Below are 21,531 nucleotides of genomic sequence, written 5' to 3' on the forward strand. Positions count from 1 at the left end.
CGACAAAAACAAATGTATTTTTGATTTCACATAAATGAGGAGCATAACCCTCTATGAGATTATGGTTGACCTAATATGATGTCATAATATCATGGTGCTGCTTTCAAAACTCATCTCATTCCATTGGAGGTGGAGGAGAATCAGGAAGGACCAGTCCTGGACAGAAGATCCCCTATGGTGTCCCAGGAGGAACAAAATGCACCACCACCGACAACATGCTTCCTTCACCCTTACAGGCCCGATTACGTCAGCTTGGATGAATGGGGGGTTTTGAGAAAAGAGCAAGGGAGAGATGAGAGAGCAGGGAGGAGGAGAAGGGAAAGAAAGAGGAAAGCCCCCATGAACAGGAAGGCAGGCAGTAAGGCAGGCAGTGCAGGGTTTGTGTTCCCTCTCTTTTGCAGCTTGCATACCCAAGCATGTGTTAACCAGCAGTAATGCAATTCACAATGTCATCCCTCATTACGCTCCCCCAACAATGTGTGCTCCCCTTCTCCCCCCCTTAGCTTCCTATCCCCAACATCACCCAACAGCAAACTGGGGGGAGAAGGTGGGGGGGGGGGGCGCGTTCTTTCTGCACGGGCAGACCAAGAGCAGCCGCAAACCTGCCCCAGAGGACCTCGGCTGTAAGAGCCTGCAGGAGTCCCGCGGATGACTGGAGAAGGGCGAGTGCTGGGCCAAGGACACACTCAAACAGACAACTGCACGCACTCACAGCCACCAGTGCACACACCTACACACTCACACAAACACACATAAAAACAACACACTCCAGAGGCAGTGAGGGCTGAGAGTGGCAGAGCTGACAGAATGCTGCAGCCTAGGTCTGAATGAGGAGAGATGGAGATATACACACACTTCTCTCTCCGCCTTTCTTTCTGCCACCGCGGGGTACCAGGGGGCCAAGCCTGTCGCCTACAGAGGAGAGCCACGTCCCTGGGGGAGCGGAGTGTGTGTTTGTGTATACTTTGTGTGTGTGTGTGAGTGAGAGAGAATGCAGGTCTAATTATGTGTATGTTCATAATGTCCGTGCATGTGAGTCTCTCTGTGTTCATGGTGTGTGTGTGTGTGTGTGTGTGGTGTGGTGTGGTGTGTGGTGTGTGTGTGTGTGTGTGTGTGTGTGTGTGTGTGTGTGAGCGCAGGGCAGAGAATCAGAATATATAACCGTATGAAATGCCCTCTGTCAGCTCTTAGCCTTTGTGTTATGAGAGATGGTTGTTGTGCACACACTGTTGAGGGAGAGGAAAGAGGGCAGGGGCACTCAGTCAGTATAGACGCACAATGTATATTCACCTGCACACACAACTACCACACACACACAATAGGGAACTAAATGTGGTAGACAATGTCCTCTTCCTCAGCATGCCAACAGCACTGGGTCTCCTACGGGTCACATCCCCCATTGTGTCCACCAGTCAAGGCACTGGAAAGAGCCATTTTCCCTGTCCTTACACACACTCTGTGGCCCCCTGTCACCGACAACACACACACAGCCTTGGGGTAGATGGTTCCACTACTACATGACTAGGGTTATTTCTGTTGTGAGTAGCTGTGATTACCCACAGAAGGAGGGGTGCCCTGAAACCACACCACTCACAATAGGGCCATCTATTGCAAAGGGATTACTGTAGCGCAACAGCATTGCTCCTATGGGATAGCATGTGACCATGTCGTGCGCCACACACATCACAAACAGAGCCCGCGTACAGACCTCAGCAAATAAACAGCCCATGTACTCCGACTGCGCAGGGTTAACGCCTGAGGGGCAAAAGACATTTCATTAACTATGAGTCGCAGCCCTTATCAAATAGCCTTTCAACCAAAACAAAGACATATAGCTCAGGTGGGATAGGAGGCTATGTGTACGTTTCATGTTTTATGGGGTTGGCCATTGTGCTAATGAGCAGCCGGCCTATAACGGAAACCAGATAACAGTGTAATCAATCATTAATAAAACTAACGTCTTTGACTACCTTGGGATTATTATTAAAACGAATGTCTTTGACTACTTTGGGATTATTATTCAAACTAATGTCTTTGACTACCTTGGGATTATTAATAAAACTAATGTCTTTGACTACTTTGGGATTATTATTCAAACTAATGTCTTTGACTACCTTGGGATTATTAATACAATTAATGTCTTTGACTACTTTGGGATTATTATTAAAACTAATGTCTTTGACTACTTTGGGATTATTAATAAAACTAATGTCTGACTACTTTGGGATTATTAATAAAACTAATGTCTTTGACTACCTTGGGATTATTAATAAAACTAATGTCTTTGACTACCTTGGGATTATTAATAAAACGAATGTCTTTGACTACCTTGGGATTATTAATAAAACTAATGTCTTTGACTACCTTGGGATTATTATTAAAACTAATGTCTTTGACTACTTTGGGATTATTAATAAAACTAATGTCTTTGACTACCTTGGGATTATTAATAAAACTAATGTCTTTGACTACTTTTGGGATTATTATTAAAACTAATGTCTTTGACTACCTTGGGATTATTAATAAAACTAATGTCTTTGACTACCTTGGGATTATTATTAAAACTAATGTCTTTGACTACTTTGGGATTATTAATAAAACGAATGTCTTTGACTACCTTGGGATTATTATTAAAACTAATGTCTTTGACTACTTTTGGGATTATTATTAAAACTAATGTCTTTGACTACTTTGGGATTATTAATAAAACTAATGTCTTTGACTACCTTTGTGTCAAAATCAGTGTTTTCCCTACTATCGCTTGCATTGTTTCCGGAGAGATTCTGAGAAGCTAAAAAAAAATGGCATCCCGTCTTGACCAAAACAATCTAGGGGAAACACTGAAGACTAGTTGTTAATTCCAACCTTCCTCAAAGCCTCACTCTCAGTACAGTAGACCCAGTGCAACCTGTGTCCCTGACACAGGACCCTCCATAGCCCTGCATTATTCAAAGCAACCAGGAAGCACACACAGGATGTTAAAGAGGATTCCTCCCTTCATATCCCCCTCATACTTCAGTTTATGTTTACACAGAGAGAAAAACACAAGAGTACAACGATGGCAGTGGCCCACACTCATTCATTTAAGATGAGGGGCTTAGCAGTTGAGGCAGAGTTCGCGCTATAGCGAAAGGTAAAGAGCTTTCTTGTGTTTATTCAAAGTTCACTGGTTATGACAGATTGTTTTGATACCGCTCCAAGAATCACTCGGCATCGCAATGCAAACAAGCTGCCAGAGCCCAGCGCTTGAGAAATGATGCGAGGGGGAATGTATTACACAATGTAGAGTTCTACTTCCTATCATCATATTACCCCTCGCTCTAATCCACCGCAGACAGACGCTAACCGAAAGAATCTGCCAAATGTGGAGTCTGGTGACGCAAAAACAATGTCCCACCACTTAGTTCTTGTTGTTGTTGTATTTCGTGGGAAACAGCAGGTGCTGTTGGGTAGCATGTTGACATCATCTCAAACGTCCTGGTTTACATGTATCAGTTGGGTTTAATGATTCTCTGACAGGATGTTTGACACATCTCCCACTTCAACAGTACCATGTCAGCAGTGTCCTTGTAGAGGATGTCCATTTGGACCCAATCAATGATCTTCCTGTTGTTGCCGGGTAGAGTTGGGAACGGCCATTTTGGGTCAATAACACAGGTGCTCCTGCCTAGTCATCAGACTGACAGGAGAGAGGATGAGCCGGTCAACTTCCACTCATGCTCAGACTCCAACATCAGCTCACCCACTTGATTCAACCAACAGGGTTTATGTGAAAGGTTATAGGTTGCTTTGGAAATTAAAACCAGAGGTTTGGTGAGGCGCTGTGTGAATAACCCAACAGCCTCTGTGGCTGCTTCCAGTGGCTCTCAATGTGCTTTCCAGGTATTTGGTGTGAAGGGGGGTGTCTAATTGGATAACTCTTTCTTTGATTCTCTGTGTCGCTGCCGTGGCTCCTGTCTGACACCGACTGCCCTCCATTTGTTAAATAAGCAGGCAACAATGACAGCGGTGAGAAGTGATGGCTGTAATGGTCATATATAATCACTTGTCTACCCTGAGACGCAATTAGTCTCAATTCTTCACACTGCCTAATGACATTTGGTAGGGAAAAAATTATAATTATTTCACATCCGTGCCGAGCCTCTTCACAATGCTAACAGGAAAGAGACCCGGGCCTGAATAAAATGGCTGAAGTAAAAAGTACTAACTTGCCGGCTGAGCGAGGGAGAGGGATTTCCGTTAAAATGGGAGCTGAATTGAAGAAGGAGCACCTGAAATTTCAAGCGGATTGGCTCTCGAATTCGCTCATTAGTTCACAAACGACTCCAAATGAGCTGGTTTAATAATAATCCCCAGTGCGTTTTTGAGATATGGTGATTGCAATAGGTTCTCCCTCCGAGGGAGAAAAAGAAGCAGAAAGCATTTACACTTTAGGGCTTAAAGCTGCTTTGAGGAAGGTAGTAATAGATGGACAGAGACGGCCTGTTCCTTGGAAGAGCAACAACAGAAGTCCTTGTATGTAACGGTATGCGCTCTATACATACTCATCTTTGATTACCACATGCTACGGCCTAGTTATGTTGATTCCATGTAAATTCCCTTGACTGACAAAATGGGTAGACAAGTACGTTTTTCCATAGTAACACCAATAAATGGTAATAATGCTAGGGAAAAAGATGAAATGCTATCGCTAGGCTAATCCAGAGTATTGAATATAGTAATCCACACTTCCCCCAGCATGTGCTCAGGAAGAAGACACAGGCATATTAGGTTCACTAAAACCCCAATTATCTTGATTCATTCTCTGCTTGTTCTTGTTTAGCCAGGTGTGTAATGTGCTGACTGTGGATCAGCCTGTGCAGATAGGGCCATGGGGAGATCTCCAAAGCTTTGGGGCTATTTCTGACAACACATCTAAAAAAATAATGTGTAATTGACAACCCAGAGAGAGGGAGAAATGGGATGATTTTTGATTATGAAGCAAGCCACTTAACCCTTTGTGTGACAGTGTTGGTCGTGGCGAGCAAGAGTTAAGATTGCTGCGTACCAACAAAAATCAGGACATGCTTACAGTGCTTGTCGGCCAAACATGGGACATAATAACGTTGATTTCCCTTACATTACCAGAGATGCTCTGGCTAGTAGCTCTGGGTATTCAAACAGGCCCCTGAGGCAGTGGAGCATTAGAGTCAGTCTTGGATTCCTCCCAAAACCCCAGCTGAAACAGGATTATGTACTTCAATCAGTCTTCCTCAAGGACGCGCTTTGGGAGGAGTTCCAACGTCAAACCCGGGGTACTTTTAAATTCTCAGACAGACGGATGCACGTTGACGGACGGATGTGAAACGAGACAGTACAGCGGTCGGCCAAGCTTTACCTCCCCAGGGATTCTGCTGTTCTTAAAAGGTCACGGGCAATGCAGGTGCCAGAGACTCTCATAATGGTATTCACACGAAACAGCACAAACCGTACAGCCCACAACGCAGCCCAGCTCACCCTAGCCTCCCCTCCCACTGTCAGATGAAGGAAGGAAGTTCAGGGGAATAAGGTCATGACTGCATTTGTGAAGAAGCATGATTCCAGTTAATTAGAGGTATTGCGAGGATGATTAGGGAGAGAAGGAGGGAAGACTGGGGAAAGATGAGAGAACAAAGGGAGGATAGATGGGGAGTGGTCTCTGTAGAAGGCAGAATAAATGGACTAAGATAGGGGGGATCACCAGGAAGGTCATATAATCTTGCTCGTCCCTCCTCCTCTCTCTCGCTCTCTGAAGGCCCATCAGGGGAAGCTAATCTCTTTCACTACCGGGTAATTACAGCAGAAAACCTCTTGCTCAACAGAAACAGGGGCTCTGGTTTTATCAAGGACCGATTCTTGATTTACTTCTTCATAATTAGGCCGCTCCAATTATCAGTGTGTTGGTTTTTTCCTCTATCACAGCCTACTGGCTGGGTGTGCTGAGGCTGGGTGTGCTGAGGCTGGGTGTGCTGAGGCTGGGTGTGCTGAGGCTGGGTGTGCTGAGGCTGGGGGGCTCCCATTGAGGAGTCAAACATTGACAAGAGCCAGAATTGCATGTCAACAACAACTAAGGAGGACAACGAAACCCACTGGGCTGCATAGCAACAAAAAAAGAGCTTGGGTATTTTGAACTGATTGTTCTTTTCTCCCCGTCTCTCTTCATTTCAGAACACTTTCATTTTTGTGTTTGTGTGAGTGTTCTTGTGATTGTGATTGTCCCTAGAGGTGCACCACCACTCTCCGGTGCCCTTACCGACCTCATTCTTTGGGAACTCGTAAAACTAGGCCTGAATAGATTTTTTTTTTTCTCCGTTCCACTTTGAGCGGAATTGTTACTGTACAAAAAGCACCGTCCCCTCTCGCTCTCCCAGCATGTGAATAGTGGGAGTGTAACACAAACAAATGCAATGGCACTTATTCGGCAGCAGAAAACAGGCAGTGTTTCAGCAGACCTTGTTTACAGTGATGCTTCATAAGCAGGAATCAGATTCTTCCACCATCCAGAGAGAAGTCCCGGTACACAACAATGCTTTCACAAAACAAACAAGAGAAGGCATTAAAATGTGCCGGGGCTTAGGAATAAAAGTAGTGCTTTGTTAAAACAACGTAACACTAATTATAAGCTGGGTGGTTTGAGACCTGAATGCTGATTGGCTGACAGTCGTGGTATATCAGACCGTATGCCACATATAAACACTTATTTTTACTGCTATAATTCCATTAGAAAACAGTTTATAACAGCAATAAGGCACCTCGGGGGTTTGTGGTTATGGCCAATATACCACAGCTAAGGGCTGCATGCAGGCACTCCGCGTTGCGTCGTGCTTCAGAACAGCCCTTAGCCATGGTTTATTGGCCCTATACCACACCCCCTTGTGCCTTATTGCTTAAGTAAAAACGTGCTCCATCTATTCTCTAGACAGTGGTTAAGTCATGTTAGGGGTTTGGGGTGAAAATGAACGGTTCATTTGTCAAGGCAAGAAGCTAAAGAGACAGCTTTGACCACCACGGCACCCACCAAGTCTATCTGCAGTGCATTACGTCTCAAAATGATGCAACCGCTCATCCAGATAGATGTGGCAGAACAGAATCAGGCATGTGGTGTGACCAGGCCTTGACCTTCCTATCTAAATGGGACACGGTTGAGCTGAGTCTTGCATAACGGAGGCAGACATCAATTTAAGAGATGCTGATCTCCGAGCCCAAATATGCTGATGGCCATAAAGATGCAAACAGAAGCGGACAACTTTGTGAGAGCTTTCATTTCAACCGTAACGACCTGCTCCCATTGGCGTCGTCGCGCAAAGAAAACCTCATATCAACGGAAGTCACTTGAGCTAAGCAGTTTAGTTTTAGGAACAAGTGCAAAAGCAGCAACACCCCCCCCCCCTCCCTCATGCCCCGGTCCCTGCTCCCCCAGCAGTGGAAACTTTAATGAGGGGAAGATTTCTCCGGACCCCTCAGAGTCCACTTCATTAGGCCAAGCCCCCTTTCTTGTCGGGGGATATGCCTGACACAGCAACAACAATTTCTCCCATATCCACAGCCAGGTGGGCCAATAAAAAGAGAGAGAGGGGGAAGAAGAGGAAGACGAGAGAGGAGGATGGTACACCTAGTGAAGGACGGCCCGGCTGCACTTCAGAAGAAAGAAAGAAAGCAGAGCGCTCAGCTTTTTCTCCGCCAGGTCCCGAAGGGTTAATTATATCCACAACCCCTCCGCCTCTCCTCTGACCCCCAGGATGTACACAGCACACAGACATCTGCCCCACCCCCATACACATATATACACGTACACACACAGGGGGGGGGTGACGCTGTTGTCTTTCGGCTCAATGCCACTCAGGGAAACCCACTTCAAACACAATCACTGTTAGTTGTGGCCCTCAACAGCCCTTGAGGGCCACAACTGACGGTTAGGCCAAGTAGAGAAAGAGAGAATCTCACTGTTGCCCTCTTAAGCTCTGCTCTTAATCAGGTCAGGTCTGAAACAGGAAGCCAATCTGGCCTGTACTCCTGGACAGACGATGGAGAGGGACAGACTGGTAGGGAGGCCAAAAAGAGCTCTCTCCTCATCGCCGCCTCAGCGAACGACGTGCATCCATGGCACATCGTGGGAGATTAGATTTACTTTGTACTCCGGCCCCAGGTTCACTCCCTATCCCCACCACTCAGATGGATGTTTCTCATATAGTGCTGCTAGAGCCGTGATGGATTCAGAGGAAGGACAGGGAACACAGTCCCTGCTTGGCTCCAGCAGTAGATCATTCCAATGATAGGAGAAAAGCGGATGCGGCAGCTTCCCAAAGCGTTGGGCATAGCAGGGAGAGATAGAGAGTGGTAGCGGGGATAGAGGACGGGCGAGACAGCTGGCCCAGGACTGAATTCATCTGGCATAATGAAAATGGAGGGAGAGATTGGGATCACTAAGAGAGAGGGCCTCCATCCATCAAAGGCCGTCGATAGGAAGGGAAAGGAGGCGTCAATGATAACGGGGGAATATGTGGCGATTCTCCTCCCCAAAGACGTAGCATCAGTCTCACCACTCTCATCATTGGCTGGGCTTTCTCCATGTCACAGATGAGATTGATGCATTTGGAGGAATTGATATAGTATGATGACAGGGTGACAACAAATTTCTTACACAAGGACAGGGTCTCTAAGCAGATATTATGAAAAGCCTTTTAAACTGTGTTGCTAAACATAGCGTTCATCCTAACTAGCTGTTTCAAGTTAAGACAGGAACTGAGTGATGTCAACTAGTACTGGTCATGGTGCCCAAGTCCACTGAACTTTGTGATACCAACTAGTCTTGGAGTCCATGTCCTCTAGCTAACTAGCCTACCTTTTCCACAAATACTAACCCTATTCCAAATTAATTCACCATCTCTTACCTCTTCAAAGTTTTGTTGTCTAAATTATTCCCACATGGACCAGATATGCATAAATAAATGTTTTAAATATAGAGACCAAACGAACCCAAGGACTGCTAGACACGAACAGACCCGAGGACAACTAGACCCATTCAGTATAGACCTGGTTGGATCCAGACCCGATCCAATCCAAGTGAGGGAAGCAGCAGAAAAGTCATTTTTTTTAAGCTACTTTAATAACCGGAGCTGATAAAACGCGAGAGGAGAGAGAGATGTCCTGCTGTAGCAGGCGGGGGAGGGACTGTACTGTGAGCGAGTGACACAGGGAGCAGGGAGGATGGAGAGACAAGAGTCAGCAACCAAGCCATAGTAGACTAATAGTTGCCATAGCTAGGTTATTTATCATCAAATATGATTACAAAGTACCTGTCTTGACTGGATCAAAACGGGAGAAGCTAGTTAAGCAAGCTAATGTTAGCTAGCTAGGCTAACTGAAGCTGCAGTGAATGAGCTTTCTAATCCTACTGTTACAAATAACAACAACACCCTGCAGAATATTAAGTAGCAGCCTACCTGTTGGCTCTTCGTCGTGCTAACCTATCCTATCCTTCCCCTTTAACTTTTAATTCTGTCATTTTAATTCAATCTTCCATTGATTAGACATCTAACTTTTGCCACACACGGAGACTCTATGACTGTAGCCTATTGTCGATTTGATGATTTATAATTGGATTAACAGCAACAACAAGCTACACGCTCCACTCTTGTGAATAGCAAGAGCAGCAGCATAAATAATACAATTTCTCTCTCTATCCTACACATACCCAAGACAATCATATCAGCTCATACCCAGACCCCTGACAATCATATCAGCTCATACCCCAGACCCAAGACAATCATATCAGCTCATACCCAGACCCATGACAATCATATCAGCTCATACCCAGACCCCTGACAATCATATCAGCTCTGACCCCTGACAATCATATCAGCTCATACCCAGACCCAAGACAATCATATCAGCTCATACCCAGACCCCTGACAATCATATCAGCTCATACCCAGACCCATGACAATCATATCAGCTCATACCCAGACCCCTGACAATCATATCAGCTCATACCCCAGACCCATGACAATCATATCAGCTCATACCCAGACCCATGACAATCATATCAGCTCATACCCAGACCCCTGACAATCATATCAGCTCATACCCCAGACCCATGACAATCATATCAGCTCATACCCAGACCCCTGACAATCATATCGGCTCATACCCAGACCCATGACAATCATATCAGCTCATACCCAGACCCCTGACAATCATATCAGCTCATACCCAGACCCCTGACAATCATATCAGCTCATACCCAGACCCATGACAATCATATCAGCTCATACCCAGACCCCTGACAATCATATCAGCTCATACCCAGACCCATGACAATCATATCAGCTCATACCCAGACTCATGACAATCATATCAGCTCATACCCAGACCCCTGACAATCATATCAGCTCATACCCAGACCCCTGACAATCATATCAGCTCATACCCAGACCCATGACAATCATATCAGCTCATACCCAGACCCATGACAATCATATCAGCTCATACCCAGACCCATGACAATCATATCAGATCATACCCAGACCCATGACAATCATATCAGCTCATACCCAGACCCCTGACAATCATATCAGATCATACCCAGACCCATGACAATCATATCAGATCATACCCAGACCCAGGTATTCAGGTACAGGTGGATCCGTGAAGACCTCTAGTTAGGACGAGCCCTAAAGCCCATGCAAACTAAGCCTGATGCTAATGGTTAAGTGCTAACAAACAAAAGTGGCCTCAGGGCTTACAAAGATTGTTAACCTGTTAGGGCTAGGGGGCAGTATTGACACGGCTGGATAAAAAAACATACCCGATTTAATCTGGTTACCACTCCTACCCAGTAACTAGAATATGCATATACTTATTACATATGGATAGAAAACACCCTAAATTTTCTAAAACTGTTTGAATGGTGTCTGTGAGTATAACAGAACTAATTTGGCAGGCAAAACCCTGAGACATTTTCTGACAGGAAGTGGATACCTGATGTGTTGTATTACCTTTAAACCTATCCCATTGAAAAACACAGGGGCTGAGGAATATTTTGGCACTTCCTATTGCTTCCACTAGATGTCACCAGCCTTTACAAAGTGTTTTGAGTCTTCTGGAGGGAGATCTGACCGAACAAGAGCCATGGAACGATGATGGCCCATTAGACACCTGGCGCGCGAGTTCATGTTGGGTACCCTCGTTCCAATACGTTATAAAAGAGTATGCATTCGTCCACCTTGAATATTATTCATGTTCTGGTTAAAAAGGCCCTAATGATTTATGCTATACAACGTTTGACATGTTTGAACGAACGTAAATATATTTTTTCCCCTCGTTCATGACGAGAAGTCCGGCTGGCTTAGATCATGTGCTAACAAGACGGAGATTTTTGGACATAAATGATGAGCTTTTTTGAACAAAACTACATTCGTTATGGACCTGTGATACCTGGAAGTGACATCTGATGAAGAGAATCAAAGGTAATGGATTATTTACATAGTATTTTCGATTTTAGATCTCCCCAACATGACGTCTAGTCTGTATCGCAACGCGTATTTTTCTGGGCGCAGTGCTCAGATTATTGCAAAGTGTGATTTCCCAGTAAGGTTCTTTTTAAATCTGGCAAGTTGATTGCGTTCAAGAGATGTAAATCTATAATTCTTTAAATGACAATATAATATTTTACCAATGTTTTCTAATTTTAATTATTTAATTTGTGACGCTGACTTGACTGCCGGTTATCGGAGGGAAACGATTTCCTCAACATCAATGCCATAGTAAAACGCTGTTTTTGGATATAAATATGAACTTGATAGAACTAAAAATGCATGCATTGTCTAACATAATGTCCTAGGAGTGTCATCTGATGGAGATTGTAAAAGGTTAGTGCATCATTTTAGCTGGTTTTATGGTTTTGGTGACCCTGTCTTTGAATTGACAAAACATTACACACAACTCTTGTAAATGTACTGTCTTAACATACTCTAAATTTATGCTTTCGCCGTAAAACCTTTTTGAAATCGTAAAACGTGGTTAGATTAAGGAGATGTTTATCTTTCAAAGGGTGTAAAATAGTTGTATGTTTGAAAAATTTGAATTTTGACATTTATTTGGATTCAAATTTGCCGCTCTTGAAATGCACCTGCTGTTGATGGAGTGCACCACGGGTGGCACGCTAGCGTCCCACCTAGCCCATAGAGGTTAACCCCAAAACGCTAGAATTAAAAACATGAGCTGGCGCACACCCAGAAAAAGTATTTTGTGTGGAGGTGCTGACTAACGAAGAATAAACTATAAACTATAATAAAGAGAATCACACACCATATATAACCCCAAAACGCTAACTAACCAAAACACGGGGCAAACTGAGGACTTACCTTGTCTTTCCTGAGACGAGAGGCCTCCTCTCCGGATACCAGGGTCTTGTAGTAGGAGCTACGCTCGGCCGTGAAGTGGACCTTCGATAGGGCGTTCTCTACCAGCGCCACCGACAGGTTGACCCCCTCGATGTGAAGCCAGCCGATGAAGTTACCAGCCTTGTCCATACTCTCTACTTCCACCTCCACCTGCCAGAGAGAAGAGAGGAGACAGAAGAGGAGGGAGAAATGAGACCGGGTTAATGTACTGTATTGGGATTAGGTTTGAGATTCCATTAGAGAAAGCGAGGAGGGTGCTCTGAAGGAGACTCTCTCCTGTCCTTAAATAGACAGATCATTGGAGGTCCCTGAGCTCGCTATCGATCTGAGAGCCTTGAGCTCACACGCACACAGCTGATGTGGCAGCTCTCTCACTGTCAGTTGGCCTTCGCGCTGGTTTGGTCACCGCTGCCGCGCTCATTTTTTATGCACAATTACACCCAGCGGAGACACTCAGTGGGTTAGACCTCCAAGACGACTCAGGACCCCCAGACTGATCCCATTGGTCTCTGAGCCGTGGAGGCCTGTTTAATGGGACACCATATGAAAGGACCGGAAAAGTACTGGAATATATAGGTAATGAAAATCAAATTAGCGTTTCAAAAAGTTAGGAAAAGAAAAGTCCGAAAGTGACTTTGAGCTGGAAAACTAATAGACCATGATTGTTTTTTTGGGGACAGCTGAGGAACATGTCATAGTTCTAGAACAAAACAGATCCCTAATTAGCTGGAGCAGATCCATAATTGAATAGTATAATAGTAAACTTGACCATGTTTTCCCTCTAGACTTCAGCTGACGCCAACAACAACCTTAAAAGGCCTTTAAATGATTTTCTAATTCAGTACCGAGTCCAAACTTCATCTACCAGTCTTTGGTTGAGACTCCAATACCGTCATAGAGTGCGGTTCCCACACTTTTTCAAAATCTTTCGCAATTAGTGCGAGCCAAATTGCATTCCCTGTTTGCTAACCCTGCTGCTGACAAAGTGCCGGGTATTTAACAACATTAGCCCATTGGAGACAATAACCAAAATCTGCCTATTCAGGTGAATTATCTATTCATTACGTTTTGTTTCATAAAGCGTGGGAGGAGAGAAAGACAAATCAATATGGCGTTGTTTTTTCCCTCCGACGGCAGAGTGGGAGAGAGAGAGAAAGAAGAGAGGCCAGGTGTGGCGAAGACATACTGGAGAAAGTCAAACGATTAAGACTCTGGCTGCTTAGCCTCTGTGGACCCCGTGGGACATTTGACGCAAATGACTTTGCCTAGCTCCTCTGTGCATTGTATCCACAGTCAAAGTAAAAAGCTTTTTAATGAGAGCATAATCTGCACTTTGATTAAACACAATAATGACAACACGCTGCGGTGGAAACAGGGACAAACATAGGCCGTGTTTCCTGCTTTCTCCCCCAGCTCCTAGCTGGGTCTTGAGGGGGTTGAGAGAAGGCGAGGGGGTCATGTTAAGTAATGCTGCCTTGTGGGGGGGGTTTCTGACGCTTTCTGACCTGTCGAGGCAAGTTTGGTTAAATGGGGTTGGATGTTATGTGTAAATGCATAAGTCTTGTTGAAGTGTTTGACTACAGGATCCCTCCCCACACTACTGCTACAGTACACTACCATGTGGTTGTCTTTCTGGTTCAGTATCCACACACAATGACTCAAGGTGTGTTTATGTGTCAATGTTTCGTCCTCAACATGGTGTTAAGAGGACAGATAGACAAGGATTGACAAAAGATGACAAGTTCCTCATCTCTTCCCTCCCTCTCCCCTCCTTCCTACCTCTCCCTCCCCAATTTCCCTCCCTCTCACCCCCTCTCTTTCTCCCCATTCCCACCTCTCTCTAACTGGCCTGCCAGTTACACATCCAGGCTATTACAGACACACTGCACCTCCCAGCACTTAAATGTCAACCAGGGAAGTGAGGGGGGTGAGTGGAGGGAAGGGAAAGGTCTGTAGTGAGCTGGAGCTAGCAGGGAGCAGGCAGCGCTCTCTCCTCAGACAGGCTGATGCTCATTATACTCTCCACCCCTCACTGGGTCTTCACAAACCACACGCCCAAAAACTGTCAGCACCCCAACGCTCGATGTCAGACGAAATATAAGGGGGGAAATGAGTGGATGGAGAGAAGGAGAAATGGAGAGAAGGAGAAAGAAGGAGAAATGGAGAGAAGGAGAAATGGAGAGAAGGAGAAACGGAGAGAAGGAGAAACGGAGAGAAGGAGAAATGGAGAGAAGGAGAAATGGAGAGAAGGAGAAATGGAGAGAAGGAGAAATGGAGAGAAGGAGAAACGGAGAGAAGGAGAAACGGAGAGAAGGAGAAATGGAGAGAAGGAGAAACGGAGAGAAGGAGAAACGGAGAGAAGGAGAAATGGAGAGAAGGAGAAATGGAGAGAAGGAGAGAAGGAGAAATGGAGAGAAGGAGAAACGGAGAGAAGGAGAAACGGAGAGAAGGAGAAATGGAGAGAAGGAGAAACGGAGAGAAGGAGAAATGGAGAGAAGGAGAAACGGAGAGAAGGAGAAACGGAGAGAAGGAGAAACGGAGAGAAGGAGAAACGGAGAGAAGGAGAAACGGAGAGAAGGAGAAATGGAGAGAAGGAGAAATGGAGAGAAGGAGAAACGGAGAGAAGGAGAAACGGAGAGAAGGAGAAACGGAGAGAAGGAGAAATGGAGAGAAGGAGAAATGGAGAGAAGGAGAAATGGAGCAATGTGGGGAAAAAGAAGTAGAGCAGTGGGATGTTTCATACTAATCAGAGCAAATGGGAGTGTGTGTGTTATCTATCAAACTGGACCGATAACAGGACCTGTTAGATTATCATTCAGCTGCACTATTCACTACCACTAACAGAGTAGAGGTACAGCACATACAGCCCAATACGGGATGGAATTATGCTTCTATGGGGACAAATATATTAGTCTCACACACACAATCGCTCCACACACTTGGTAGAACACAAGAGGGATATTGATGCCAGTTGTATTGATGGCGTGGGTAAAGTCGGCCACTCCTCGGCGACAGCTTATTGTGTCTGTATTTACAATCTCAAAAAGCTTTTCTAATCATTCGCTGCACATTTCAATCTGACGGGCTGAAAGATATGCTGCTTGTTGAGATGTCTTTTCTCTCCGCCACCACGACTGGGACTGACTTGGGGACGTTGTAAACCTCTCTGGTGGCCACTTAGCGACGCTGGGGGAACAAACGTCTTGTTGAGCGTTAAAAGCAACGACATATAACAAGTAGATCCATTACCTGTTCATGACAACCTGAGTGTACATACGTCAGAGACAGACACGGGACTCAGAGAGACAGACACGGGACTCAGAGAGACAGACACGGGACTCAGAGAGACAGACACGGGACTCAGAGAGAGAGACAGACACGGGACTCAGAGAGAGAGACAGACACGGGACTCAGAGAGAGAGACAGACACGGGACTCAGAGAGAGAGACAGACACGGGACTCAGAGAGAGAGACAGACACGGGACTCAGAGAGAGAGACAGACACGGGACTCAGAGAGAGAGACAGACACGGGACTCAGAGAGAGAGACAGACACGGGACTCAGAGAGAGAGACAGACACGGGACTCAGAGAGAGACAGACACGGGACTCGGAGAGAGAGACAGACACTGGACTCGGAGAGAGAGACAGACACTGGACTCGGAGAGAGAGACAGACACGGGACTCGGAGAGAGAGACAGACACGGGACTCGGAGAGAGAGACAGACACGGGACTCGGAGAGAGAGACAGACACTGGACTCGAGAGAGAGAGACAGACACGGGACTCGGAGAGAGAGACAGACACGGGACTCAGAGAGAGAGAGACAGACACTGGACTCAGAGAGAGACAGACACGGGACTCAGAGAGAGACAGACACGGGACTCAGAGAGAGACAGACACGGGACTCAGAGAGAGACAGACACGGGACTCAGAGAGAGACAGACACGGGACTCAGAGAGAGACAGACACGGGACTCAGAGAGAGAGACAGACACGGGACTCAGAGAGAGACAGACACGGGACTCAGAGAGAGACAGACACGGGACTCAGAGAGAGACAGACACGGGACTCAGAGAGAGACAGACACGGGACTCAGAGAGAGAGACAGACACGGGACTCAGAGAGAGACAGACACGGGACTCAGAGAGAGACAGACACGGGACTCAGAGAGACAGACACAGGACTCAGAGAGACAGTGGGGAGAAAGAGAGAGAGAGACAGTGGGGAGAAAGAGAGAGAGACACAGTGCGGGAGAGAAAGAGAGACAGTGGGGAGAAAGAGAGAGAGACAGTGGGGAGAAAGAGAGAGAGAGACAGTGGGGAGAAAGAGAGAGAGAGACAGTGGGGAGAAAGAGAGAGAGAGACAGTGGGGAGAAAGAGAGAGAGAGACAGTGGGGAGAAAGAGAGAGAGAGACAGTGGGGAGAAAGAGAGAGAGAGACAGTGGGGAGAAAGAGAGAGAGAGACAGTGGGGAGAAAGAGAGAGAGAGACAGTGGGGAGAAAGAGAGAGAGAGACAGTGGGGAGAAAGAGAGAGAGAGAGAGAGACAGAGAGAGAGAGACAGTGGGGAGAAAGAGAGAGAGAGAGACAGTGGGGAGAAAGAGAGGGAGATAGTAAAGAGAGAAGGTGAGAAAGAAAGAGTGAGAGAAAGGGAAAGAGATGAAGGACAAAGAAGGGAAAATGGGGCGTGGTAAGAAAGCTTTGTAGGGGGGACTGAATGGACACACAGTACACACACACAGTTTCCTTCACTGCAGGACTGATGAGTGTGCCTACCTGCTGGACCACATATATAACTATATAACTACAGGAGGCACAATGGAAGGGACATTTGCTCGCCACTTGACAACAGCACAAATACTAAAATAATGGCAGCAGAGCTTTGTGAAGCCTAATGGTCAGAAATGATCCTACTGAGCAACATGAATAATACTGGGCTATACACAGAATCACATTACACACTAATGGACAAGCTGTCGGGCGGCAACACACGTGTAAACGCATGTACACACACACCTCATTATCTCCTGCTACAGCTCAATATTTGGTTGTTTTGTCACCTTCTCGCTGGCAAAGACCATGTCTTACCTTTCACCTGCATACCAACACCATGAAATGGGCTGGCTGTGTACTGAGTGGCTGTGGGCTGACTAAAGCATCATGCCTGGCACAGTGTTTCTAGGGCCACTCAGGGGCCCCCCAGCAGAGGTGATAATGTGGCCCATTGATTACCGGTGGGCCTTTCACCGCTCAGGGGATACCCCCGCAAAACAGACGCGGCCCAAGCAAGCGTGCACCTGCCTGGGCTTGTTTTCTCTCTCTCTGAGGTAACAGGCTGCATTCACACCCCCGGAGATCTGGAGCTGATCTGAGCTGTGGTGGCTGATTGGCGGCCCACGCAAACCACTTTAGTTTCCCGTCCAAAGTAAATACGCTCACAATGGAGGGCTAGGGGTGAGGAGGGGCGACTGCTTTAGAGCAGAGATGGCTCCCAGTGGAGGGCTTGAAGGAGACAAAATGGCTCCAGTCGGAACACAAATGTAGCTCCGGAAATCTCTTAAACGCCGGGATTGTAAACCGGTGTTCAAAACAAAACAAAAAAACAACACAAAACAAGAGAGTGGGTGGGAACTCATTGTTCAAGACTACAAAGACTACAAAAGACCAATGCTTTTTTGGAGTCCATTGAAGTGGAGGGCTTAGAAGGACTTTTAGCTGATCAACTACTACAGACTTTACTAGTCGCTGATTCACTTGGCTGTTTCAAAGGGTGGGATTAGATGGTTAAGATGTCACCAAAGGGCCACACTTCTCATACAAAAAAGTCCCCCGGGGTTTGAAATTAAACTCTAATGCCTTTTGATAAGCTCTCACGATCATTTGAGAAGTCGAATGAGCCGGGACCTCGATTTAACGTCGTCCCCACCTGGGAATCAGGAGACACAGAGAAACGCTCACTTCCTGGTCTGTCTTCAATCACCAGTGACTGTATCTCTCACACACTTTAAATCTGCTTTTTTACGGCACTGTCCAATTACCAGGCCAGAGTTCTGCTGCGTATAAACGCAGTGCTGCATAAGTCAAAAGAGCTGCCGGTGGTTGTAAAACACAGGAGAGAGAGGATCTGGTGCTAGAGAATGCTTCTCAGGTTGGATTCTGATTGTCACTGCTGTCTGTCTCTCTGTGTGTCTCTCTCTCGGTGTGCGCGTCTGCATGCGTGCGCGTCTGCGTGTCTGCGCGCGTGCGTGTCTGTGTGTGCGTGCGCGCGGGCGGGTGTCTGTGTGTGCGTGTGCGTCTGTGTGTACGTGCGCGCGCGTGTCTGTGTGTGCGTGCGCGTGTCTGTGTGTGCGTGCGTGCGCCTGTGTGTACGTGCGCGCGCGTGTCTGTGTGTGCGTGCGCGTGTCTGTGTGTGCGTGCGTGCGCGTGTCTGTGTGTGCGTGCGTGTGCGTGTCTGTGCATATATATATATACATATATATATCTCTGTCTGTGTGTACAGTCGTGGCCAAATGTTTTGAGAATGACACAAATATCAATTTTCACAAAGTCTGCTGCCTCAGTTTGTATGATGGCAATTTGCATTTACTCCAGAATGTTATGAAGAGTGATCAGATGAATTGCAATTAATTGCAAAGTCCCTCTTTTCCATGCAAATGAACTGAATCCCCCAAAAACATTTCCACTGCATTTCAGCCCTGCCACAAAAGGACCAGCTGACATCATGTCAGTGATTCTCTCGTTAACACAGGTGTGAGTGTTGACGAGGACAAGGCTGGAGATCACCCTGTCATGCTGATTGAGTTCGAATAACATACTGGAAGCTTCAAAAGTAGGGTGGTGCTTGGAATCATTGTTCTTCCTCTGTCACCCATGGTTACCTGCAAGGAAACACGTGCAATCATCATTGCTTTGCACAAAAAGGGCTTCACAGGCAAGGATATTGCTGCCAGTTAGATTGCACCTAAATCAACCATTTATCGGATCATCAAGAACTTCAAGGAGAGCAGTTCAATTGTTGTGAAGAAGGCTTCAGGGTGCCCAAGAAAGTCCAGCAAGCACCAGGACCGTCTCCTAAAGTTGATTCAGCTGCGGGATCGGGGCACTACCAGTACAGAGCTTGCTCTGGAATGGAAGCAGGCAGGTGTGAGTGCATCTGCACACACAGTGAGGTGGAGAATTTTGGAGGATGGCCTGGTGTCAAGAAGGGCAGCAAAGAAGCCACTTCTCTCCAGGAAAAATATCAGGGACAGACTGATATTCTGCAAAAGGTACAGGGATTGGACTGCTGAGGACTGGGGTAAAGTCATTTTCTCTGATGAATCCCCTTCCCAATTGTTTGGGGCATCTGGAAAAAAGCTTGTCCGGAGAAGACACGGTGAGCGCTACCATCAGTCCTGTGTCATGCCAACAGTAAAGCATCCTGTGACCATTCATGTGTGGGGTTGCTTCTCAGCCAAGGGAGTGGGCTCACTCACAATTTTGCCTAAGAACACAGCCATGAATAAAGAACGGTACCAACAAATCCTCTGAGAGCAACTTCTCCCAACCATCCAGGAACAGTTTGGTGACGAACAATGCCTTTTCCAGCATGATGGTGAACCTTGCCATGAGCCAAAAGTGATAACTAAGTGGCTCGGGGAACAAAACATCGATATTTTGGGTCAATGGCCAGGAAACTCCCCAGACCTTAATCCCATTGAGAACCTGTGATCAATCCTCAAGAGGCGGGTAGACAAACAAAAACCCACAAATTCTGACAAACTCCAAACATTGATTATGCAAGAATGGGTTGCCATCAGAAGAACAAAACAGGTGCTTGTGCCACAGAAAGCAGGTATGACAGAGATGGGAGGGAGAGGGTAAACATTATCCTTCATCCTCCATAACCATCCTCTGATATCCCTCTTTCACCATCATTCCCCTCTCCATCTGCTTGAGGACAAGAACCTCAGTCTCTCCAACCTACAGCTCTGCTGTAGGTGGGGGGGGAGGGGGGGTGTATTGGGGGCAGGGTATGAACATGCTCAGAGCAATCTTAAGCACTTATCAGAGAGCGAGGGATGGAGGAAAAAAGAGGGACGGAGAAAAAGAGGTAGAGAAGTAGGGGGACATAGGAGGAGAGATTGCACTGACTCGTCCATTCAAAACCCTAACTCAAAAACAACGGACAACTTTGATCAGAATCCATATGTCGATTTTTTTGACAAATAAAATAAATCCACTGGGTGTGGTTCAGGTGTTGTGATGGGAGAACAAAAGCCATCTAGACGCTGATGGGACAGGAGTGCTGAATCAGTGGGGCTCCCAGTCAACCTTGAAAGCACCATTTCATTGGTATCGAACACCCGTGCGGCCAAAATCCATCGTCTCGCCTTTCACTGAAATATAGATCAGGACTGGGAATTGCCAGCGACCTCACAAAACAACATTATTACGATATTTAGGTGCCGATACGATATGTATTACAATTCTCACGATTATTTACTGTATGTATTGTGATTTGATACTGTGATTTTATTACAATTTTTTGTTCCAAACATATTGCTCACCATATGTCTGCTTCAGACGGACAAGAGAGCCATGAAAAAAACGAGTTTTGATCAGTCATGTAAATAAAGTGCTGAAAACAAATTGTCTCCCTATTAAAAATGGAGGAAAAGCTATGAAGGAAAAATACTGGAGTTTTGGTGAGCAGGTACAGCCAACTAGCGCAAAAATATTGCAATAGTCAAAACGACATATCGGCAAAAATAAGATCTTGATATGTAACTGTATCGATTTTTCCCCCATCACTATTATAGATCCCTTTTAGGTGGAGGTCATATAAATTATACATTTTCCCACTCTGCGTTCGGGACTGGCATTCCGACTGGACACAAATCAATAAACCTCGCAGTCTGGTGCGTTTTATAGTGAGGTGGAAATAAATCAAATAAATGTCTGTGATGATAAGCAGGAAACCAAATAAATAAATGAACAACTATTACCTGGAAATAAATACATTATGCAGGACAGGTTTCTGTATGACAGCCCGTGTGAATGCCATGGCAGCTCTATTATCTAGCACTGCAAGGGGAGGGTGGGTGTGTGTATGTGTGTGTGTGTGTGTATAT

General features: G+C 46.1%; 1 protein-coding gene across 1 annotated transcript in view; it reads right to left on the minus strand.

The window, feature by feature from the left end:
* The window catches only part of LOC106609571 (staphylococcal nuclease domain-containing protein 1), a 341,791-nt gene that overhangs the window by 109,787 nt on the left and 210,473 nt on the right, over positions 1-21,531 (minus strand). Inside the window, exon 17 of the mRNA XM_045700024.1 lies at positions 12,384-12,572. Coding sequence (XP_045555980.1) covers positions 12,384-12,572 — 189 coding nt within the window. The remainder of the gene's footprint in view (positions 1-12,383; positions 12,573-21,531) is intronic.

Source organism: Salmo salar, chromosome ssa17, assembly GCF_905237065.1.
Source record: "Salmo salar chromosome ssa17, Ssal_v3.1, whole genome shotgun sequence".
In the NCBI taxonomy this organism is placed as follows: domain Eukaryota; kingdom Metazoa; phylum Chordata; class Actinopteri; order Salmoniformes; family Salmonidae; genus Salmo; species Salmo salar.